This window comes from Protopterus annectens, chromosome 14.part0 (genome assembly GCF_019279795.1).
Source record: "Protopterus annectens isolate FY-2018-M chromosome 14.part0, PAN1.0, whole genome shotgun sequence".
NCBI classification, from domain to species: Eukaryota; Metazoa; Chordata; order Ceratodontiformes; family Protopteridae; genus Protopterus; species Protopterus annectens.
Window position 1 is genome coordinate 433,361,473 of NC_056748.1, and position 26,658 is coordinate 433,388,130.

At 38.1% G+C, this 26,658-nt stretch overlaps 1 protein-coding gene across 1 annotated transcript in view; it reads left to right on the top strand.

The window, feature by feature from the left end:
• The window catches only part of SYNPO2L (synaptopodin 2 like), a 486,159-nt gene extending 459,905 nt beyond the window's left edge, over positions 1–26,254 (top strand). The window contains exon 4 of the mRNA XM_044056201.1: positions 22,762–26,254. Coding sequence (XP_043912136.1) covers positions 22,762–25,238 — 2,477 coding nt within the window. The 3' untranslated portion in view covers positions 25,239–26,254. The remainder of the gene's footprint in view (positions 1–22,761) is intronic.
• Positions 26,255–26,658: the final 404 nt, after the last annotated feature.

Consider the following 26,658-nt stretch of genomic DNA (forward strand, 5'->3'; position numbering starts at 1 on the left):
GCTATCTGGAATTTTGTAAATAATTATATGTCACTGGTGAATATCGAATTTCACAGCTGATTGTGGGTACTGATGTTCCCTTGGACAGGGTAACTGCAAAGGTAGAGGTGAGTAGTAGTGGTACCCAGGCTGATGGTGAGACACTGCTGTCAGAGGATACCAGAATTCCTGTGGAAGTGGAGCTGGGAAGGATTACAGAGAGAGCTGAGACAGGCTCAGCTCTCAGACCCTACGTTACAAGGCCTGAGGGAGGTAGCTAGTAAGGTACCTGATTCTCAAGAAAAGGTGGAATCTGTATACTGGGACAAAGGGTTACTGTATAGAGAGTGGATCCCTGAGGGAGGGCTAGAGGGTGAGAGGATACAGTAGTTAGTAGTGCCCAGTGCTTACCATCTGGCACTTCTAGCCATAGCCCATGACATTCCCTTTTCAGGTCATATGGGCATAACATGTACAAAGAGATGTATTATGCAGAACTTTTATTGGCCTGGGATTTCCAGAGATATAACCAGGTACTGCTGGACCTGTGAGCAATGCCAAAAGGTAGGCAAGGCAGGAGACAAGGTGAAAGATCCTTTGATACCCTTTGCCTGTGATTGAGGAGCTATTTCAGAGGGTAGCTATGGATATTGTGGGGCCTCTGAGTACACCAGGTTCCACAGGGAAGAAGTATATCCTAGTGGTAGTAGATTATGCTACCAGATACCCTGAAGCAGTGGCCCTATCCTCCATCGAGGCAGAAAAGGTGGCAAATGCTTTGTTAGAGATTTTCAGCAGGGTAAGTTTCCCAAATCACATAGAGAAGTGGTGTGCATGCAGAGTTACTCCTCTCTTCTAACTGAAAATTCCCCTCACCCCCTAGCTACCCTCTTCAGCAACTGGATCAGAAATCCTTGCCAAAGCTCCACATTATGATATGAAGAGTTAAAGTTTCCAAATATTCTCAGTCAAACTGGGCATATTTCTGCAGTACTCCTTTCTTCTTCCTTTCTGCCTCCATTCAGAATATGTCTTATAGCTTATTTAGGAGATGCTTGTGAAAGCAGCCTGTATTGCCACTACAAATATTATTCTATCGTTGCTTCTTAAATTAGAGCTTTACTCTCATAGCCCTGGACTGAACTTTCTGTAATCCCCAAGGTGGGTACAGCTTTGCACATTCCCTTCATCTCTCTAAACGCCATTATTGCAATGTGCTTTACTAAATTCCTTTCTGATGACTCATGACAACTCACTACTACCATTGCAGAAAATTACATTCAAATTAGTATTCTGTATACAGAATCTAAAACTGTCTCATCTAACATGAGGTTAATAAAGGTATTACCTCTCTAACCAGCCAGAGTGTTGCAGGTGGCTTAATTTAGTGTGATATGAGCCATGCTAAGGCACGTTTTGGGTATCAGAAATATTTTAAGTAAAATGGTATCACTCACAAAGAATGACAGGCCCTTCCCATTGTCAGTGCCTTATGTCAGTGTTTGTGAAGGTTAAAAAGAGGAAGGGGGCAGGGACTCTTATTTCCGAACATAGCCTACAGGAGGTAACTTTCTGACAGGTGACATTGTCTGTCGCATAAACACTCAGCATTCCTCAGACCTTCCACCCTCCAGTTCCGGAGAGTAGCACTGATAAGTCTAGAGCTGTTAAAAATAGGCCCTATGACTTAATGGGCTTCATGCATCCATGAGAGCACATAACCAAAGGGGAGTTGAAAAGGCTTGCAGGGAGGAAGGACTAAATACTTAGTGCTTTGGGTACAATCCAGCAGGATATGTTTCCCTCTATATGGAGAGCTGTAAGTGAAGAGACAAGATAACATGCGTGATTCTGCTACCCTTGGACGTGTTCCTGCCAGCACTGGTACTCTTTATGCAGGTAGCTCTTCTGGGTACTTCTTTTATTTTCAAACCTGTGTGCTTGTTATTTTCAAAATTTAGCCTCACTATATATGGTTGGGAAAGGTATATATATATTTTTTAATTAAATAGAATGAAAAATTACTGACGATTTTTACCACATTAAGTCTTAATGTTGTTCAAGGTAGAATTTTTTTCTTTTCTTCTTTTTACATTTAGCATAACCTGGTATAACTTGAGAATGTTGAAGTCATTTTTATATATCAGTGTACAAACCATGTATGTGTCCTATGGGACACACTCTGTAGTCTTTTATTTTACTAAAACAATCTTTCTGTGGTTTATTGATTCTTTCATTATATTTTTGAGATATGCATGCATCGTTGAAGACAGTTTTTGAATAGCCTTTATAAAACTGAAACTGGAAGATGAAGAGAGGTAGAGTACCTGAGTAATTTATTTACAAACATTTTCACAGCCATTGCAATCTTATATCCAACTGCTTTAAAACCTGCAGTAAAATGCTAATAATGTTTCAAAGAAGCACAGTAAAACTCTCCAACTGTAAATGCTGCTAACTATTTTGCAGTAATTTGCAATTTTGATAATTAAATATATGACACTTCACCAACACAGAATTAAGATTTATTCTGAATTTGAGTTTGAGGCATGCATGTTGAAATGAGATATAATTGTGAGTGTATGTCTAATAGGTAGCAGTGAACTTTTCTTTGAGTTTGGAAAACATGATTAAGTAAATTCTGCATTCAACAAACTTACAATGGTTTAGAAAAAATGCAGGGCTAAGGGCAAAATATTTTATGTCATAGCATAGAAGGTTAATTTTAATCAAGACAGACATGGTACTTCAGAAGTTCTTGCATTTTCATTTCTTACAAAGTAAAACATGCCACTTTTAAGATGCATGTCTGTGTGCATCTTTAAATAAATGCTTATGGTAAAGTGCTCTAAAACAGTTTAAAAAGGTATCATAATTTCTGAATATTTGAAATGCTGTCTTAGTTGGCGAGACTCATACTTTTTGCTGGGTTTACGGCCTTATGATAAACTTGAATTAAAATTTTGGGTGATACAGCATATTAGTTTTGGCTCCAGAACGTCTGCCCATCACTGACCTAATGGTTGCTCTCTTTCATTAATGAAAACTGTTGAGTTAATATTTTTACTGATCATAAGGCTAGTAGTAGGTAAAGAATGTGCACTGGAGTACACCAAGGTCGCTGTCTGAGCCATTCCTCATAATGTCAGATGATCTCTAAACAAAACATGCTTGGACAAGTGAGATGATTGCCGGTCTTTTATTATGTCCATGTTTCTGCCAAGACAGAATGTTCATGCCTCTGTTTGTATGTGAGCCACAGTCAACGGGCAGCATTTTGCTGCTGTATCACATGACTGACACATGCAGCAACCAACCCCATGACAGAAAAATGCTTTGAAATGTGACCTTCCATTTTAATTCCATGTTATAATGGAAGCTGTGGTTTAAGTTTGAGTGAATGAATGCAATTTTGCTCATTATATGGATGCAAAATGTTGTGACATGCTTACACTACACTTATTTCTAGTTCTTGGAACAACAACTACACATCTGTTAGTGTCATGTCATTATGCCTTCATTCTCACCTGCCAGCCAGAACAGGCAAATGTACTTTTTGTTTTAATTTTGGAAATGGAACACCCTGTTGTTTTCATTTTCAGCTAGCCCTAGCCTGCAGCCAGCAGTGAGTTGATTAACAGAGGCTAATAGTGTTCTGTCTACAGCATGTAAAAGATTCAAAGGACTACATTTTGCTTAACTGGGTCTGTCAGTTTAGTACAGAGATTTGAAACTATAAACTACATGAACTTTATTCTGTAGACCAAGGTTTGAGATACTCAATTTCTTTTTGCCTGTTTTGTGACTCCAGTATTATTCCTGAAAAAAACCCCCAAAAAACATAGTGCCTCTGTGTCTGCCAAGGGACTTTTTGGTCACTGTATCTGCTTACAGGAAAATGTTTCTTATATATGTTTTATTCTCCTGCCCCCACTTAAGGCTTAATTTAATAAACAGGCCAAGAATGTACTCCTGACTTGTAATGTTTTGAGAAACAGCGGCATTAAGTCAAAGGCAAAAGGCATCCACTCTCATCGCATCATGCAAATCTTTGGGCTGATGTACTGCACTTTCAAAATACATTTGCATACTCTAAAAATGGTTCTAACTGGAGTTGTGCATTTTACCTCATGATTACTCTTTCAGTGTAATCCACCAAGGCCTTCACTTTCTGATGCACCATGTCCCCATTACTGCTTATTGCGTTTGCACATCTGGAGTCTATTGTTCAATATTAACATGGTGTATTTAACTTACTTCACTGCTATCCAGTCAACTTTGGCATGCAGTAATTTGCAATAGGTCAGATGTGTGCAAATTTCCATTAACATGTAATTCATGGATAGGTCAGTAATGATACAAAACAGCACTCTGCAAGTTGCATTTTCCATTAGATCAGTGAGCAGGCCTGTAACTAGTCAGCCCTGCTACACTTCAGTGGCATAGTCAGTTATCGCTACTCCAATAGGCCAACGTTGGTCAGGCAGTTGTAATGCATGTATGCTTTAAAATAATTTGTTCCTTTTGTAATTCCTCACTAGAGATGAGTTTCAAACTCTGTATTGCTTAGACATATTACTACAGGTCCTTGTTTTTAATAGCTGCAATAAAAACATTGGACTGATTTGTACTTGAGTAACAAGGCATGGCATCATATGTTTTATTTTGGAATAACAGTTCATCGTTGGTACAGTTACACACAATGACTAGTGCTGAGTATTTGTTTCAGATGCTGATGAAATATAATGTGCAGCACATAGCTAACATTCTTGCTGCATTTATAACAGCATCTGAAATAATATTACCCTTTAAATGGGATAACGTCTACACATTCTTTGCTGCAGACTACTTAGGCTAAAGTCTTCCTATCTAAAGCTACCGTGTTAAGATACTGTTTTACTTCTTTGCCTATTACATGTCTAGATTTTATTTATACTGCTCATTAAAGTAAGTATTGGTACCTGATAATGCATGTTTTATTACAGGGAATCTGTGTATTCCCAGCATGAAGTGACAATGAGGATATTTATTTAATTATTTACTTTATGATTATTTGACGATTCCACTGGAGCATTTCCAGGAGGAGTCGCATTAATAGAACAAAACAAATGTAAAGCTTCAGGGCATATTCACATAAAGACAGTTGCTGAATCCTTGCAAGCAACATAGTACAGAAACAGTCTCCGATAAAACAGAATGTAATATGACTGAGTAATACTTCAGTATATGTATGCTTACAGAGGCAGGAGTTCAAAACCTGTCGTGAATGTATCAGTAGTCTGTAATGAAATGCATGCTAAAGTGATTTTTTTTGTCCTCATGAATTTAATAAAACTGTGTCCATCACAAGTAAAAAACAGTGCATACCATTTTGTAAGTTTTATGCTGTGTATTTCATACTTCAAACAAAATTCAGATTTTTTTAGTTATGATGGCCACCAGAGGGTGCTGTTGTCTACAGATTTGGTAGCTCTGCTGAATTTATTATTTGTTTTCAACAGTGGATGATTAAAATAATGAACTGCAATAATATGGATTTAAATCTTGTAGTCCGCACCTCTATACCTACAAGTCCTTTTCATGAAGTATATTTACAGTATTGAACTATAAATGATATTTCCTTTAGTACAAATTTTTTTGCAAGGGCTCTTACATTATTTTGAGTTCATGCTTATTCCTCAGTTGGTGATATAAACAGAATCACTTTACCAGTAATGTATAAATATTGTTTTAAATATAGGACCTTTCAAGTTTCCAGTCCCTAAAAGGAGGCAAATGGGAACCATCCCTGTGAGAAAGTCAAAATAGTAGGAAAACAGACAGAGGTTGTCATGTGCATAGGGTGAAGGGGATTATTTACGAGTGAAGGAAACAATGGCTACTAATGGGTCCTGGACATGTGGGGATAAGGGAAAGCATGTATATATGATGGAGAGTACACTGTTAGATGGGAAGCCTTGAGCATGTTGACAGGAGACAGTATCACAGATGCACTGATGACCATGCGTATAGAGGCAAAGTAGACTATGAGGGCAGGGGAGGCCATGGGTGTAGAGACCAGGAATCAAGTGCATGTAATGCATTTTGTAACATATGGATACCTTTACAATTTGTGGGTCTTAGCATTCTTCAGAGGGGTGATATTAAAGTTATGTAGTCTGCTTTTATGTACACTACTGCATAGTCTAAAGCTGATGGAAGCACACAATCTCATGTTGAAGTCGTGTTTTTCCTTATTTAGACTATCAAATGTTACATGGTATCAGAAGCAAATCAGAGCAACTTGCTTCATTTTTGGTTCAGCAATGGTACACCTACAACCTTCAGGAATCTTTTTCTGCATGGTAATTTCACAAGAACTGGAAATTATGGATCAAGAACCTCACTGTATTCCTGATATAGAGTGGGTAAAATATCTGAGAAGCCCAAGATTGTACAGAGTACCATGTTTCTAGATGTTGCAGAAGAAGCCTTTGACTTTTATAAAACAACTGTGAGAGAGTGGGAGTCAGGGATGGAGTGAGAAAAAGAGAATTGCAGCAATGAGACAGAAGTTTCAAAAATACTGTTAACTGAGAAGAATCTGTCTTATGTTCAATATTTGTGCTTTATGAGGACACTTCATTCTCACCTGCCAGCCGACCATACAAACTGTATTTTTTGTTTTAATTTTGCAAATGGAACATACTGTTGTTTTCATTTTCAGCTAATGTTTAACTTTAATAACTCTAGCCTGCAGCCAGCACTGAGTTGGTTAACATAGGCTAATAGAGTTCTGTGTACAAAATCTGAAAGATTAAAAAGACTACATTTTGGTTAACTGGATCTGTCAGTTTAGTACAGAGATTTTAAACTATAAAGTACACGAGTTTTATTCTAGACCACGATTTGATGCTTGTGAGTCTGATGAGTTACATAAGTCACTAGTATGAAGCTAAGTGTGCTTACTGAAATGATCAAAAAAAGTAAGTCACTGTAAAAAGCAGATTTCAAATAGTGATATGTCTGTAGAGTGTGAGCAGAGTACTTCTTCATCTCAACTAAAAGAACTTATGAAAGAATTAGAAGTGTACACATTTAAATGTATGAAAGTAAACAACAGAATGCAGAATAGCAAAATAAAAATGAGCCATGAGAAATGTGAAAATAGAAACATGTCAATGATAAAGACTGCAGGAGGGTGGGTTATAAGCACAGTAAAAGAAAATGTCCTGTATTGAATCATTTGTGAAGAAGATGTGAGAGAAATAATTTTGTTACAGGTGTAAGATGTCAGACTCAAGTATATAAATGAAGAGTCCATAAAAATAATTTATCTGTAGGCATAATAAAGGTTGAAAGGGTACATAATTTCCAGGAAGTTGACACAGAGAATTTGAAACAAGAGGATCACTCAGCAATCTAAGCAGAGAAGCTCAGAATAAATAAATAAACTGTGGTATTTGAACTGGATGCAGGCACAGAGTGTAACATAATGTCTGCTCAAATTTTTGAACCACTGAGAAAGAAAGATTGTAAGAAAATATCTGTGCAATCTGATTACTTATTTGGGTCATTGTGTCAGTACTGGATTATACTCATAAATAATAAGTAAATATAAGAATACAAAATACAACATTCAGCCTCAGATGGGTGGAAAAAAGAAGATATTTCAGTACTTGGTCATTTAATTTTCAGAGACTTGGAATGGTGGAAGGAATGTGTGATGTGCATATAAAGAGTGCTTAATTGATTCATAGTTATGAAAATGTATTTAGTGGTCTAAGCTGTGTTCCATGATATTATCATATTCGGATAGATCTTGCAGTTTTATCAATGGGCAGGCACCAAGGAAATTTCTCAAAGCCTTAAGAAGTTGGAAAGAAAGATAGTTGAGCAGCATGGAGAGCTTGAGTGTGATTGAGAAATAGACTGGTCCTGCAAGCTGGACAAATAATATGGCTACTCTGTGAAACATGCCACAATTCATATTATGTATAGCTCCACAATATCTTAACATAGCTATACAAAAGTGAAATTACCTGTTTCATACAACAGAAGAAAAGTTGTTTTGCTATGCCAAAAGCAAATTATTTCTGTGTATTTAATTAAAATCATGGATTTTTGCAAATTAAACTTGATGAAGAAAGTTCCAGGTTGTGAAAATTTAATTTTCCTTTGGGATCCTCAAATTTCCATTTGGTATTTTATCAGCACCTGCACTGTCTTTACAAATTGAAAAATAAGCTCAGAACTGTACTATGTTTACCGAGTGTCACAACAGATTTGTGTAACTCACCAGAATCATATTCATTATTCAGTTATGGGTAACACAGGGACCAAGATTTAGATACATTTGCTTTACTTTAAAGAAAATGTATATCTGATCTCCACTAACTACTATTCAAAGTTTCCAGAATGTATGAAATGAACTGATGCTATATATTCAGATGCAATCAGTGCACTGCAAGCAGTATTCTGAAGACATGGCATTCTAGAAGTGGTTGTGTCAGACAATGGTCAACAGTATGTGACCTCTGAGGTTAAAGGAGTTTTAGAGCAATGGAGATTTCAGCATATGCCCAGTCACAACCACAGCCACTTGAGAACAGACTTTACAAAAATTTGATGAAGTTGCAAAGTATTAACAGAGTTAATTACATCTACTGTTAATTAGTATAGTTGGAGTACAGGAGTGCTGTTCTTCAAGGTGCCAGCCTACCACATGTTCATCTACTAATGGGCCATAGGATTCCAATATATATTCCTTTGTTGATGCCTGAATACCAAAATTAGGCTCAAGAGTGACTGAAACAGAAGCACTATATTATGCTTCTAAAGATTAAACACAATTTCTGAAACAATGCACATAAAAGTTTAAATCCATTTCTCAAACTGTAAAGTATAGTCTAGATCAGTATATGTGTCTGTATGTGTATAATACTAACTTACATTTTGGAAAATCTACCTTAAGATTGTATAACATTTTGGTTAGGGAAAGGGTAGGTGTTAACACACTGTCATAGTTCTTTAAAGATTTCTTGCTGTTATCATGGTCTAGACTACCACTATGTGAGCAATATGATTTAAATTTGTGTACACTACTGCACAGTTTAGAAGTAAATTTGATGGAGGGGGCAACACAGGATCCGATGTCCAAAACGTATTATTTTTTATTTTGAGTAGCAGTTGTTACAGAGAAAACCGTGGACTTGAACTCGATAAGACCAAGCTTGAAGGCCAAAAGAAAGCAGTGGACATTAGAAAACTTTGGATATGAGCCAGAAAAAAAAAAAAAACATCAGCTAATTGGGCACAAGGATGGCCTGAAGAATAAGTCAGATAGGAAGCAAATGGCTTGAGGCAGGGGAATCAATGGACATTGATGTGAAGACCCTTTCCATAAGTAGAGATGGATGCCATTGGCATGAATACAGTGGGACAATAGCAATGGCTGGTACAGGTGAGTATGCAGTAGTGAAAAGGAGACCACGATCATGGTGTAGTGATGGCCATGGACAAAAGCAGATAAGGATATAGTCATGGGGCAGAGGGAAAAGAAGGGACATGGAAAAAGAAGATCACAGTTATGGACTAGAATGTTAGCAGACTTGTGGTGAAGAAGACATGGCATGGGGTAAGGAGGAGGAGGAGGCTAAGCACATGGGCTGGGGGATATGACATGAAATATGAAAGCAGAAGGCCATGAGTATAGGACAGAGGGGAGGCCACACAGGATAAGACATGGGCATAGAAGCAAGTAGTAGAGATGGCTAAAGACAGACCTAGAAATAGAAAAGGGCATTCATTGGCATAGAGTAGATAAGTGATCTGGATAGGTCGGGGAGAGGAGACCTTACACACAGGGTTGTGAAACTATGAGGCTGGACAGAAAGACCATGGCATGAAGTAAGGGAAGGTCACAAACAATAGGGGGAGACATGAGAGTGGTGCAAAGGATAAAGCATGGGCATTTGAAAAAAGAGGGACCATCCACATAAGGCAAAAGAAAGTCTATAGGTATTGGAAAGGAAAGATGACAGAAATAGGGAGAGGGGACCCCGTTTTCACAGGAACAAGATCCACCACTAACAGGGAGAAATCTTGATCATGAGAACCATGAGATGATATAAATAAGCCAGAAGCCATGGACATAAGAAGAGGTAGGCTATGGGCATGGCAGGTGGGAAATTTGCTGGGGGTAGGGTCATATTAAAACACAAATATCCTGTGAGCAATATCAGTCTAATTTATTTTAAAACAAGCAAACATGTTAAGCTATTTAATGCCTCACAGCGTACTTGTGTCTTAATTGTGGATTTATTTTACTATGTGCAGTATTTTGATTCTGAACCATGGACATGTAACAGAGGAAACAAAGGGTATGGATCAGAAAATCCATATAACACTGGTTTGGAAATCCATCACCAGAGAAATAAAGAACGTGGGGATTTAGCAGTCATCGTGAGGCAGGTGATGACATGGACACAAGTTAAGAAAGCCTGCTGGAATGGTTGAGAAGACCATGAGATTAGGGGCAGGGAAACTCTGGTCACAGAACAGTGAAAGTTAAGGACATAGGGTCAGGAGAGAGATAATGACCATGAGCATATTAAGGGCATGAGGAGAGAGAGGCAGTGTGCATGGGTAGAGAGAGAGAGAGAGAGAGATGGAGGGATTAAGAGACAGCCTGAGAGAGACTACTAGATGAACAGAAGTACTTAGGGACTTGGAATTTCAGCTGAGACCATAAGAAACTAAAAGGGTTATGGGGGGAGGGCTGGAGATGGTAGTCCACTGTTGAATATTTAGTGCTGTGTACCATGTTATGCCGCTCACCATAGCAGAGGCATGTATCACTGCCATTTTACTAATGTGAGTGCATAAAACTTATTTTCACTAAAAGCAGGGCTGTGGGGTCCATTTTTGAGTATGGACAGCAGGTGCCTTTTCTACATTAACTGCAGGTCTGCAGTTGGGACATTACTACTACTCATTCCTTTTCTTAGTACATGGATTATGGATAACAACATCTTCTTTTATATGTGTCTGCTTTTACAAATTTTAGTGCAAGTGTTGATTTAAAGCTGCAGAGCAACCTTTTGAACAAGGTCCATATACCATTTCCCATTCTCACCCATAGCTTATCTACTAATTTAATCAAATCTTAGTCTCCAGTTTCTTTATGATTACCTCCAATCTTCTTTCCTGTAAGGGTTTGTGTATATTTGTGCCACTGAAGTAGAAATGACAGGTTCCTCTACTATGGTGATACCTCAGTGTCCCAGAGATGGGCTGGTATATCCCAGCATTTAGGATACAAAAAATGAAAGAGTACAGGTAATACACTTGAGATTTTGTACATGTATTTCAGCAAAATACAAAGGAAAACAGATTTTTGACTGTGGTTTTGAATAAGATGGAAGAGGTGAAGAAAGTGGAAGAGTCTCACTGCCAAATACCAACCTTTTTACAGGGTGGTTTATGTTAGAAGACAGGTGGAAATGATCCCTTAACAACATCCAGCCATGGAATTACAGGAAAGCAGATTACATAAAATTGACAGAACTGGGGGAAACTGTACAGAAAGAAGTAGCAAATGGAGTCTGACTAAACATTAGGATGAGCTGGTTGTGAAGATCAGAAACAACATTGCAACATCTGTTAAAGGACGATTAGGAAAGTGGAACAAAGGAAAAAGGAGAAGGACCTGGATAGGGCTTCCGAGACAGAGGTAAGGAAGGCATTTAGGGAAAAATAGGGTGAATGACAATGAACATGAAAATGGGGGCACTGACATGCAACAATACATGCAATCATGGCAAACAGTATCCAGTAACCAGAAAGCAAAAACACAACTAGACAGAGAACTAACTGTAGGAATAAAGTGATTTTTTGTTGCATACCATGTGAGACAATGAAAGGGAATAACTGACCAAATTTGACTAATGGGACAAGGAGCTTCACAGAGGATGAGCAGTAATTTGAGGTCCTACATGATTTCATCAAATTTGACTTTACAAACAAGAGAGAATACCACTAGCCTGAGAAAAATAAACAGCAAAGGGTGGTAAGAAATGGGCGATATTGTACTTGAGGGCCTCACCAGATGCGCAGTGGCAAGCCCCGCCCAAAACCCACCCCCGTGCTGTTTCGTAATCGGGCACTAATGAATATGTATTCGCTAGAAGAATCCCAACACACTGTCTGGCTTTTAGTACGTGTCTTGTGTTGTCTTCGAGAACAATTGTTCGTTTCTTATTTTAATATAAACAAAGAAATGCGTATTTATTAAATAAAAGACATATTTCAGAAACTTCATTTTATTCCTGCATCTGGCTGTCTGCAAAGTATATTTTCTTTTAAATTAAACGGCAAACTACATGGTCACTTTTTAAGCTAATGATTTAATCGGGAGATACATTTTTTTGTTCAAAATAAAGTATATAAGCTCACTTCTTATTCTTGTCCTGACCTAGGGTTACCACCAGTTTTCCTTTAGGCTGGGCAGTCCCTTATTTGGGCAGGTGTGTCCTTGTCGGGGAGGGGGATATGAAAATGGCAAGTGTCCTTTTTTTCTAAGTTCCCTTTATTAGTCGACTAAAGCTATTATTTTTGTATTTGAATCACTTACCAACCAACTAAAATTCTAAAAAGAGTGGGCTTTTATTTTAGCAAAAAAGCTATTATTTTTGTATCTGAAACACTTCAAAATGTAACAAGCAACTAAAATTCTTCAAGAGTGTGCTTTTACTTTTAGCAAAAAAAAAGTCCATTCATTTGCATTGTTTGAATGCCATGTCAATCATGGCTCATTACATATGCAGACCTGGTCGTCAATCATTCGCAACATGCCCACTTCTGCGCAAAACGCAAGGTGAGGCCTTTAAGTACAATATCACCAATAAATGAACAAGTGGGGCTCTTGACACTAAGAGGAGTTCACTGGGCTGAGAGATGGTAAAGTATAAAAAGCCCACAGACTGAAAGGAATGCCCCCTTAAATTATCCATAATCTGGCCACAATGATCTATGAATACAAGTGCTCATGTCAGTGGCCAGTGCACATATTTTACAAGACTGAAAGAAATGTGACAATAGTGCCATTGCGCAAAATGTATTACTCACATTCATTTGCAAGCCAATATTGACATAATTTGTTCATTTTTAAAAACTGTATTCATTTGAAAGGTATTTTCTAGTTGTAACATGTGGAAATGTATACCAATGAGGTCATTTTTTCCACTGAAGTCATTTACAATTTTGACTTCCCTTACTCAGCTGAACAGAAGGAATTCAGCAGTTCTTTGACAGGTAGCTATGAAAATCAACTTTTTCAGCCAATTGCCCAGAAATACCAGTTGAACAGGTCATTGCAATGGAAAATTCTCTTTATCTTAGTGCTGAAGTACCTTTTTAAAGTACAAAACAAATATTGCAGAATTTTGGGACATTAATATTGACTGGGAACCATTGAGTTTGTTGATGAAGCATTCATGGGGTCTCATTTTGCAGAACTAAAATTTTGACTATCATCTCATCATTAATGTAGAATGCAGTCTATATTAATTCTTAGATCACTGAACTTTGGAGGTAAAGAAGTTTTCTCTTTTCTTGAGACTGTCGAAATTTGGACTTAGTTATTGTAGAAAGTTGCAGGGTTGTGGGAGAGTCAGATGGTCTACCTCTTTTAAAATCATGTTAAAAAAATGGAAAAGTTAAAGATTTGGGCCACAGACTTTAATTTCCTTGTTTTTAGAGTGTGATAATTAGCACTCATTAACTTACCACATGTAATATTAACCACATGCTGTCTGTAACATTATGTAGATGTCATTACAAAGTTAAATTATATTACAAATATGTAAATTAACAAGACATTAAATTAAGGAGTTCAAAACTTGTAGAATAAATTATGGAAAAGTTAAAAGGTGCTTATGAATTAGAAGTTAATTTTCAGAACTATTATTAAAATGAAAGAAACTATAAATCAGTGTACTGAATTAACTAATCAGGATTATAAATCTACTTGTGGAAAAATATAAAAGTAACATACTTTATTAAAATATTGAAACGTAATGTAAAATGCCAAAGTAAATTAGTAAACTATATCAGACTGTGCACACACACACACACACACACACACACACACACACACACACACACACACATATATATATATATATATATATATATCTAAATATGTGTGTGTGTGTGTGTGTGTGTGTGTGTGTGTATCTTTACTCACCAAATTTACACTTGTTCCAATTAGAAATTGATGAATCTACATCAGTGAAACACCATTTAACCAAAACCACATACTACAGAACTGCTTTCCCTGGGAGACAGACCACTTGGCCACCAGGGAAAAAAGTCAAAGGAAAAAAATTAAACGCACCCAAGTGGGGGCTTCTCCCCACACCCCCCTAACTAAATATACCAACTCCTAGATCACACTACACTGGGGAAAAGGGCAAGGTTCACCCAGGTAGCCAAGTGGTTCATTTCCCAGGGAAAGCAGTTTGGTAGTCTGTGATTTCAGTTGAATATTTCACTGAAGTGGAGTTGGCAATTTCCGATTCGAGCAAGTGTAAATTCTGTAAGTCGAAGTTAGAAGTAGACTTATATATATATATATATATATATGTGTGTGTGTGTGTGTGTGTGTGTGTGTGTGTGTGTGTGTGTGTGTGTGTGTATATCCACACACACACACATATATTTCACTTATATAAATCACTAAAAAGGTAAACCTATAACAGACAGTTTACACATATTTTATTGACCTACCTAATCAAAATATAGATAATAAACATATAAAGAAATAATTGCAAAAACATGTAGAATATTAATAATGTAACAACTAACACAAAATTTAGATGTAATTGAAATGGCAATAACCTGTATGAAAATTAGTAACACAGTAGGACAAGATTTAGTTGCTGCAGATTTTTGCACAACTACTGCTGTTGAAATAACACTTTGTGCACTACACTTACTACAACTGTTTGCAATGGGAAACCTGGCTCTGATTATTTGTCACCATCTTGAAAGGACTATATTAGTTACCAAGAGGAGTTATAAACACTAAATTTGGGATGTCAGTTATTTGACCCACGTAATTGTGAATGCTGACAATCGCTAAACTTAACATTTTTAAATAACTATTTTTGGCCCTTTTCTTAAGGTGAAGAGATGTCAGAATTAATATATATGTGTGGAAGTAGGGGGGGTATATGGGGAAAAAGCCGCTACAAGAGGGGTGCAGAGGATACACCCTCCACACAAAAACTTTAAAAATGCTCATTTTTATAATTATTGCTGTTTGCAGTTATGAGCTTTGCAGTTTCAACAGTGAATTCTTAATCTGTATTTCTTCACAAAGGAATGGTAGTGTATAGGCCATTGCTGCTGTCCCATAGTACTTGGTTCTTCAGTTGAGCTTTCAGCTGGGACATTTTCAGTGGAGGGTCTGCACGTCCTCCCTCTACATGGGTTTTCACATGATCCTCTAGTTTCCTTCTCATCCTACAGATGTGCCAGGATGAATTGATAATTCTCTAAACGGCCCACAAGTCTGCTTGCCATTTGTGAATGAATATGTGTGTGTGTGTGTGTGTGTGTGTGTGTGTGTGTGTGTGTGTGTGTGTGTGTGTGTGTGTGTGTGTGTGTGTGTGTGTGTGTGTGTGTGTGTGTGTCTGTGTGTGTGTGTCTCCTTCAGTAGGCTGGTTATCCTGCCCTGGATGAATTCCCTTGTCTTGGGCTGTCTGACATGCCAGGAATGGCCTCAGCCCCTCAGCAGTCATGAAATGTATCAATTAAGCATGTAACTGGGGAATGAATGAAAAAAGTGCATGTGTTTGTGTGTGTGTGTGTGTGTGTGTGTGTGTGTGTGTGTGTGTGTGTGTGTGTGTGTGTGTGTCTGTGCATATGTGTGTTGTGCAGATATGGAATATTGGGAGTGAGATACATGAAATATTGTGTAGTGTAACATTAAGCAGTTCGTTTTGTGATTATTGCCAAAGCCAAAGCTCATAAAAAATTAATTTTATCATCTCACATGGCAAGGTATTTCATGTATTACACAAACTACACCCCCATGTATTCCATTTATCAGATTTCTTTTTACATTTTTAATTTGAATGACTGTTTCCCACTCATTTTAATGGCATTGGAAATTAAGTAATTTGCCTAATGTGTTTGTTGAATAGGACCTTACATGGTTTTTTACATATTTATGAATGGGTGTCTCATGGATGGTTTTGTGCTTTACTTATAAGGGGATTTTTTTAAGGTGTCAGATTAGTTTTTTGGAGCTACTTTAGTAGTGTACTGAGCACTATGTTAGGACTTGTTAGTTTCATAATTTAGCAATGTTTGTAGACAGGCTATCCATATGTATTTTAATTACTTACTGGGTCCATTTGACCAGTAATTATGTTTTTAGATTGTCTATTTGCTGGCTGTTTTTAACAGCAGGTCAACCTTATGTCATTTAATAAGTTTTTATGAATAGATTACAATTGCCTTGGACATGGGATTATCTCCAGGGGTTGTGTTTTTGGATCTAGCTAAAGCGTTTGACAGCCTTCCACTTAATTTTGTTTGTGAAAGTCTATTAAAAACTAATATTAATAGTTATATAATTAGATATAATTAGAAAACTAATATTAATAGTTATATAATTAGATGTATAATGATTTGGTTGTATAGCAGAAAACACTGTGTCAAGATAAATAATACTTAATATGACTATTTGAGCACTATACCTTAAGGCTGGTAAAATAGGACAATGCTTTTGAGCTTCCCCATGTTCAAATCACAACAGGAAAAATCCAGTACCAGCTATAGGAACCCCCATTATGACCAAGGAAACCCATACCATGTAGGTAAACTTACTGGAAACACTCATTATCCACCCCAATACCATATTCATGGGTGACTTTAATTATCACACTATTAATGGGGAATCATATACAACACCAAACATACAGGCACAGAGATTCCCGGATTTTGTAAACAAACTCACTGGACCAGATTGTCAGTACACCAACCAGAGGAGCAACCACTGTGGATCTGGTACTCACTAATATGGGAGAGTGCTGCAACCCCCCTATTGTAATGTCTTCTATGGTAAGGTCAGAAACCTGGAACCCAAACTGACCCTGAAATATTCAGGAACTACTCTAAGGCTAACTTCCTACTATTAAGTAATAACCTGCCTATGCAGAACTGTTCACAGAAACCCTATACAAGCATGTTAATAGTTGCACAGAGGCAGCTGTACTCACCAGGAAGAAGTACAGAACTAACTCAAAAAACAAGCCACCCTGGTGGAATTACATTAATAGGCTGTATAACAGAAGAAAGAAAGTCATGGCAAAAATTAGGAGGTGCAGCACTCAGCAAGATAAAAACACTCTCATCAAACTAAACAAACAACTCAGGGGATGAATAAAGTCTCGCAAAGCCAAATTTGAGGTGAATTTGGCCTCCCTGGCCCAGAACAACAACAAGGCATTCTTTAGCTATGTCTGCAACCTCAAAGGCAATACACAGTTGTGTGCAGAGCTCATTGTAAATGGAGCCATATATACTATGCCAGAAGATATAGAAACCTTCTGGCCATCATATTCAGCTCCACCTTTACCCCTCTCACCCCCTCAACCTTCCCTCAGGAAATGCCATCAAATATAACTCCCCTGCTATCACTAGGGACCAGGTCCTTAATGCACTCTTTATGGCTAAAAACACTGTGAATGGGCCCAGACAATATCCCAGGATGCCTTCTAAATAGTATGAAACATGATCTATTAGGCCCTCTGGAATTGTTATTTAACTGTAGCCTCCAAACAGGCTTCATGCTTCATGAATGAAGAACAGCAACAGTCAATCGTCATCACAGATATGGGCCATCTATAGACCCTGGAAACTACAGACCCATAAGTCTCACTAGTCTCATATGCAAAGCCATGGAAAGAATTATCATGGAAATGATCAGTAATGACAAAGGAAACCTCTAGACACTGGACCCAAACCAGTATGGTTTCATCAAGGGCAGCTCATGCCTACTCAACCTGGTGGACTTCTTTGAGAAGATCAGCAAAATTATAGATGAGGGCAAAATGGTGTCACACTACTACCTTGAGATGGCCAGAGCATTTGACTCAATCCCTCACTTGGGCATTGTTCACAAACTTAAGAAGCTAGGTACAAACCCTTATGCGTCCTGGTGGGTAGCCAGCTGACCGACAGACAGGATCCAGGAAGTTAGAATTGGGGAGTTCACCTCTAAAATGTGGCCAGTCACAAGCAGAGTCCCACAGGGATTGGTTGTGGGGCCACTTCCTTCTGGCATTTACTTCTCTGAAGTCAAGGCCAATGTGAATGGCCTCTGGATGACTAAACATGCAGATGATTGCAAATTAAGAGCTGTCACTGAATCACCCACCAACACAAATGTTCTCCAGGAAGGGCTGACACAGACAAACAACTGGTGCCAGAGCCACAGACTAAAACTGAATGCCAAGAAATGCATAATAGTATCCTTTGGGAAGTCATTCAACCCTGGTAACTACCATATTGACAACACACTCCTTAGAGTTGATCCAGTAGTCGGGGACTTAAGGACACTCATAGATAGTACTCTAGCCTTTGACCATCACGTGTCTACAGTGGTGAGGAAACATTTTATGCTCTGCAACTTATAAACAAAGGAATGGCATTGAAGTCCAAGGAAGTCATTGTTCTACTGTATTTGGCATTCATCAGACCTATGATTGAGTACAATACCCTGTTTTGTCACACCTAACCAGGCATATCCGACAACTGGAACATCCACAGACATTCCTCACTGAAGAACACAGGGCATAACTAACATATCCTATCCAGACTGCCTCAAGGCCCTATTCCTGTATTCTGTCTCCTACAGGCTGTTGAAGGGATAGCTATGCCTGGCATACAAGGCATTGTCAGACCCCTCTCTGATGGACCTCCTGCATATCCTCAAAACAAACAGCACCAGAACTACCCATTCTAAAGACTTAAACCTTGTCTGTGAAATAAATAGGACTTGCTGGAGATAGGTAGGTATACAAGACACTGCCCCTTCTCTGGAACAGGCTTCCCATCCATGTGGAGCAGAGTTTCTCCCTAAGACAACTACTGGATGGGGAACAGGAAATTCATTTCTTGTTTGGCACCTATGTCTAATGGACACAGGCATAATGTAAATGGTTCATGTCCCAGTCCCATACTTGCAAATGTTTCATCTCCCAAGCCTTTGCTCACACTTATCAGGGGTACCAGAACTTGTCAGAAATTTGGGATGCATGGCTAAGCTTAAAAAGGCCCTTGTGGTTGTTAGCCTAGTAAACACCTATGAACCAATTAGTCTGAAATTCCCCAGGCATTTGTTTTGGGTACATTTTTGTTTACTGTAGTTTTTTTCTACATTATCAAAAAAAAAAAACAAAAACAAATGGACATATATGTCAGTAATTGTAAAATAAGCCTCATAATTCAAAGTAAAACTGATTCAGAGAAACTTAACACATATTTGCATGCTATTTGTGGCTGGGCATTAGATGTTAGACTGAGATTTAATACTAACAAATGTAAGATAATATACAAATAAAATTATGAGATATCCTATTTTAGCATACACTTTATTTTAACCACTTTCATCCTAATACTTCTTCAGAACTCAGCCAACATCACAAAATTCAACATTCATATATACACCTTTCAATTAACATCATACTCAATCATCTCATTAACACCAATTAACATTTTAAAAAGACATTGCTGAAAAAACTTTGATAAAAAACATACAAAACTACTTTTTTACATATAATTTTCTATTCTTTAAAAAACATTTGATGTTAATAACATTGTTTAAGCCTGGAATTTTATCGGCTTCAAGTCTAACCTACCAACAAGTTTCTTTTTGTTCTAAAAAAATTTTGCAGTCACCACCCCTTGCGTCGTGTTTACCTACCTCTAAAATAGAGAAGAAACATTTTTTGTACATTTTACATTCAACTCTATGCCTGTATAGAGAACTTTTACTATCTCTATTTCTTATATTATAATAATGTTCTCTTATCCTTTCATAAAGATATCTTGTGGTCATTCTGACATAAAAACTTGAGCACCCACTGCATAAACAAATACACACCACACCTCTGGTTTTACATGTAAAGTGACCAGGCACTTTAATAGTGCAAGAAAAAGATGGTATATTCATAAATGGACTTACTAAGCTACATCTACAATATCGGCAACTAATTTTTGATGATTTGATTAGATGGAGGCAATAATTTTGCTGAGGGAATTGGTGTTCAGTTTTATTATATGCAATGTGTATAGTTTACTTTTTCACCTTAAATGGAACTGAAATAAGGTTTTAGAGTAGCACTTCTGATTAGTTTGTGAAGTTATGATAGCACATAGAATATGTAAAAATGCATTGATGAAACACATGGGATGTAAAAAAATAAAAATATGTGCATCTTTAGAAGGACATTTGAATTCATGGCAAACTGATGTCTAGGTATGCCAATATGATCTCTCTCTCACTATATATGCATATATAGTTCCCCTTCACAAGATCGAATATATAAATACTTGAAACTCATAAGCCCGAGCCCAAAATCTTGAGTATTCATATACTCGAGATTGTGAAGGGGCACAAAAGGAAAGTAAAAAACACTTTTTCTAACATTTTTGCAAGGGGGCTGTGCCCCCCTGCACCCCTCCCACACCCTCCTACTTAAATATACCAACTCCGAGATCGCACTACAGCAAAGGAGATGGAAATGTACCATTATGCGCTATATGCATAAGCGCACAACGGGGCACTTTCCATTCCACTGCTGAAGTGCGGTCATGAAACCTGCACATTAAGGAAGGAATAGTACAGGGGGACCCAGCCCCTTACAAAAAGGTAAGTAAAACCCTTAATCTAATTTTTTACACTTCCCGTTCACAATTTCGAGTTACTGAAACTCGAGACTTTGAACTCGATCTTATGAGTTTCGAGTTTTCAGTAATTTGATCTTGTGAAGGGGAACTGCATAGATATATATATATATATATATATATATATATATATATAATATATATATGCACACACATATAATATATATATGTATACACACACACACACACACACACACACACACATATTATATATATATATATATATATATATGTCACCTCACAGCAAGAAGTTCTTCGGTTCTATTCTCGTCTGTAGGTGATCTGCTGTGGTGACCCCTAATTGGAAAAGCCAAAGGACATTGCTATCTACATATATATATATGTATATATATATATATATATATATATATATATATATATATATATATATATATAAAATATATATGTGTGTGCGTGTGTGTGTGTGTGTATGTGTAGTGTATATGTATGAATAGATATACACAAACACACGCGCACAGCTATATATATATATATATATATATATATATATATATATATATATATACAGACAGACACATACATACATACACTCATACTTTTAGATATACATCTACACACACACACACACACACACACACACACACACACACACACACACACACACACACACACACACACACACACACACATACACACACAGTACAGATGCTTTGGTTGGCAGTGCATTTGGTTAACATCTGTTTAGACAAGCTTAGGAATACTTTATTCCCCCAATTTTGTGCAGTGCTGGAGTTAGTATATATAATTAGAAGGAGGTGTGGGGGCACAGCACCCCCTGCAAAAAACAATGTCTTTTATGGCTATTTTGCCTTAAGTTTTGCATGTGATGAGGTTGTTTTGGTGCATGCTTAGTAGAGTATCAACATTTGCATTTTCAGTTTATTGTGGTATCCATTTAAGATGCTGACAAATACAAATGTTGACCAAAGCAAGTCACTCCCCATCCTTGCATCTCCCAATGACTTGATGTGTCCCCAGTGTATCTCACACTACAGGTGAGTCCCATACTGAGGAAGCATTTGCTTGTAGAAGTCTCCAATCCATAACAGGCTGTAGGAATGCACCACCTGGCACTGCAGAGTAGGATGGGACAGATATTGAGTTGTCATACTGCATGTCCATAGTGAGGCTTTTTTATGCTTTACCCTAGCCCATTCCAGCATGCTGACAGCAAGCAGTAAGCTTAGTAAGTGAAATTAAGTGACCTAAAGGTTTGTCACAATGGACCTTTAGAGTAGTCTGCCTTCTCATCTCTCCCACATGCCCCATCTGGTGATCCCACTCCACCAAGTTCTAAGCCTCCCCCAGGACTCAATGAGAACTCCTGGCAAACTCCCTTCCCACGGGATAGGCAAACCCATCCTCCATGCCTGCAATATCAAGCACCTCAGCCATTTATTGTACTAGGGTCCACTAAGGTATAGTCAGGGTTTTATTCTTCTTTGCCATCAGTGCAAGCATAACATACCATTTGTGACTATACAGTAGTCAGTGTTGTGATGATCGTTGGTTACCTGGCAGGTATCTCCATCTAGCACCAGAGTTATATACATGCACACAATTTTATTTCCTATTCACATTCACCTGAACATAGTTAGGTTAAAAAGTAAGATCATTGTCTCCTAGATATGTAGATTAAGCTTTTAATTTGTAACTGACTTGTAAACTGATACTGACCTAAATTCTTTAGTTCAACTGTTATACTGCTTTAGTTTGCTTGAAACATTAACTAGCTTTAGGTTTAGGGGAATAATATAACTTATTATGCTGCTAGTAAAATGCTCTTTCTTCTTTTGACAGAACTGCATCGGAGCGAAAGTGTGCAAGAGAAGCAAGTCAAAGAAGCCAGAACAAAATGTAGAACAATTGCATCCCTTCTCACAGATGCACCAAATCCCCATTCCAAAGGTGTGCTAATGTTTAAGAAACGTAGACAAAGGGCTAAAAAATATACCTTAGTCAGTTTTGGAAGTGTTGATAAGGACCGTTATAATGAGGAAGAGGATGGAAGCTTTCCCACAACAAGTGAGTCAGAGTTTGATGAAGAAGGATTTTATGAAGCTAGAAGTCTAACTGACCAGTCCTTTTCAGACTGGGATAGTACTTATCAGGGCGTTGAGAAACAACAGACAGAGCTAGAGTCTCAGCAGGGATTAAGCGAAGCTGCAGGAAAAGGAGCAATTCTTTTTCAACAGCAGAGACAGAAGACTGTGCAGAGCACTGCACAGCATGTACCAATGCAGATGGCAGGCAGTATGTCAGAAGTAAAGGAACAGTTTCATGAAGAAAATACTCCAGAAAAATGCAAGGTGACCGGAGATAACTATCCACGGAAAACTTCCCCTTCATCTGCTATTAATGTCCCCACTGAGTCTGTAAGATCACTTCCTGTTACAAGATCTGAGTCAGTTCCCACCCAGTGTTTCTCCTCTGAGACTCAAATAGAAAGTGTAGCTCCACAAGCAGGAACCTTCAACAGAACTGCAAGGCCATTTACTACAAGATCTTTGGAAAAACGAGCTACAACTGCTCCAGTTGTTTTCAGACCTTCATTTCCAAAAGCACGTACTGAGATGCAGGTTTCACAGAACCAAGCTGCTGCTCCCTTCTCTCCAGACTTCTATGAGTCTTCTAAGTCTGCATTGAGCTCAGAGCAACAACAGCCAAGACAACACAGTTCTCCAGCAGCTGCTTCATTGTATGTTTCCCCATCCCAAAGACAAATGGTAGCCTCCTCTTCTCAGTCAAGAAAAGGAGAAAAAACTTCAGAGCTTAAGCCCACATCAGAAATACCAGGTTCTACAGCTGTAACTTCAAGCACTTCTCTTTATATATCACTGCCATCCAAGTCAGGAATACAGTCTCCTTCTTTGCAGACTACATCTGGGAAACCTGCAGATCATAGATTAGCGATGTCTTCAGCCCAGCCTCATTCTCACTATGTGACTTCCCCACCCAATGAAAAGAGTATGTCAGGTAGCTCTCCCAAGGTCAGTCAGCCAACCACAAACAGTTTAGTTTCACCAGCCATTACCATCACTTCTTTGTCACATGCTCGTTCTCCTTCTGAACCTTTGATTTCTAGAGAACAGCGAATTGCAGTCCCAGCTTCCCGGACTGGTATACTACAAGACGCACGGAGGAGAGGTGGCAAAAAACAGATGTTCACTCCTTTAGAGCCGAAGCCAAAGGAGTCTCCCAACCCTGAATTGTTGTCCATGGTACAGAATCTTGATGAGAAACCTAAGCAAGATCATGTAGGAGCAGGGTTTGAATCGGGTCCTGAGGAAGACTTCTTGAGTTTGGGAGCAGAAGCTTGTAATTTTATGCAGTTTCAAGCAAGGAAATCAAAGACTCCTCCTCCTGTGGCTCCAAAACCACAGTTAAGGAGTGCATTTGTCAATGTTGTGAATGGAAGCCCTAGAACTGACTCACCACAGAGTGGAGGAAAAGGAGCAGAACTTTTTGCTAAGCGACAGAGCCGCATGGATAAATTTGTGGTGGAAGGGAACTCATTTCAAACCAGTATGCCCAGATCACCATCACCCACACCATCACTTCCTGCCTCATGGAAGTATTCCTCCAATATACGGGCACCTCCTCCTATAGCTTACAATCCTTTGCATTCACCCTATCATCCACAGGTGGCTGTCCGCTCTACACCTACTAAAGTTGATAGCAAATACAAGAAAAGTACAAAGACTGGGATCCAGGCCATTGATTTCATGCGGCACCAGCCATATCAATTAAATCCTGCCATGTTTTGCTTCGATGGTTCATCCACTCCATCTACACAAACATCACAGAAACAGGGAAACATGCCTACTTCTTCTTCTAAGCAAACAGGGCAGTTCTTCTCTCCTGCCAAACAAGTTCCACTGAAAACAGCAAGTGTACATGAAGTAAAACGTTTTTCAACACCAATGCCACTGTCAGGATCATCCAGCCTGACACCAGCAGTGATCACTCCAAGGTCAGCCACGACATTGGCTGAACCAGTGTGGAGAACTGAAATTGCTTCTCCACCACCTGTACTAACTCGGTCGATAAGTGCACCAAAAGTCCAAGTTCAAGACATTAGGCAGTGTAAAAGTGCACCAGACCTGAGCCGTGTAGATGCTCATGATTGCTCAGGCCTTCACTGTGCACCTAATGTTGCTACAGTGCATGCCCCAAGGCAAACAATGACATCCACACTGATGTTCAAGCCCAGGTTCTCGGTCTCTAGACTTGGAACGCAGGCTAATGTGTGGCGACCTGCCACAGTCCACCAGTGAAATATCTGCACTGTATCAGTTACAGATCAAGTGAAGTGCATTAGTATATTACTAACTTGATAGTTCTTTGCTGTAGTTAGTTAATTAATTTAGCTTTGTATGTTAAAGTCTGACAGTCATTAAAATCCTGTCTGAAGCAAATATTTCAGTACAACTTCAGATAACACAAACAAAAACTCTTGAATGGTAGATGGATAGCAACAACAGAGACACTATGACAACATCACAGCAAACTGAGGCATTAAGCTGTATTATTAAAATTCACAAATGTGGCATCAGCTTTACTAGATGTGGACAAATGACTGGCCAGCAATGTAAAAAAATTTACCAAGCCTCGTTATATGAAGAAATCCAAAGACCACTATTGCTGTGCCAACTGAAGTAATGCACTTCTCTTTCATACAGTTTCTACTACCACAGGAGAATAAAAGACTGGAGAAAAAATTTAGATTCACAGAAAAAAATTAACAGAAAAAAAATCTTTCTTCCACTTAGACACATTTTTATCAAGCAGTACTATTTGTTAAAATTGGCATACCAGAAATGTCTTGTCAGAATTCAACACCACAACTTTTTCTCTCCCTATCAAAATCTTTCTGTAGTAGAATGTGATTGTAGCTGTGCTTATCTGAGTTTTATTGTTTCTTGTAAAGAGTTTGTTTTTTCTGTACTGTTCCAATCCATTATGAATTTTTTAACCTTAGTTTAATTCAGCATTTTTTTTTGTTTTGCTGTTTTTTGAGTTAGCCGTATACAGTTTAGTAGATTTAAAGAAAAAGAAATAGATTTTACACTGACACAGGCATTTAAACCCTTTATAGCAGAGCAGCAGACACATGGGAAAGATAAATAAGATATGTGTATTTATGTGTCATTTAACTGAGACAGGATTGCATTAAAACCTGCCAATAGTTTGCAAAAAAAAAAAAATGCTCAATATCTTCTGGTACCAATGCACATTTCATATTTAACCATGCATTCATTCTGTCAGCTATAAACGTAGCACATTTAACCTACACATCAAGGATTTACAGCACTTCATTTCTTTTCTTACAACTAACAGGAATTGCAAATATGATGAATGAGCTTTCAGACCCTTGCAAATCGAATCAAGGCTTAGTTTCTGGCTATATAAAATCAATGAAAGTTATAGCTAGGCCTAGCCCAGACCAAGTACAGTAATGCCTAAACTTTTGAAGCTTTATTTTTTGGGATCTGAATAAGCACTCTGATAGCAAGTCAGGACCCCCTTTCATCAGCTCTGCAATTTGTTTTTTGATTGCAGGTTGAATCTTTTTTCAGAATTAGCTGTACAGAAAAGTATGTACAACAGAAACATATACAATCTGACTGGGGCAGAGGGGGACAGATCTACACTTCAAGGGTACTGCATTTTAGATGGCAATGTACTCTTGTGAAT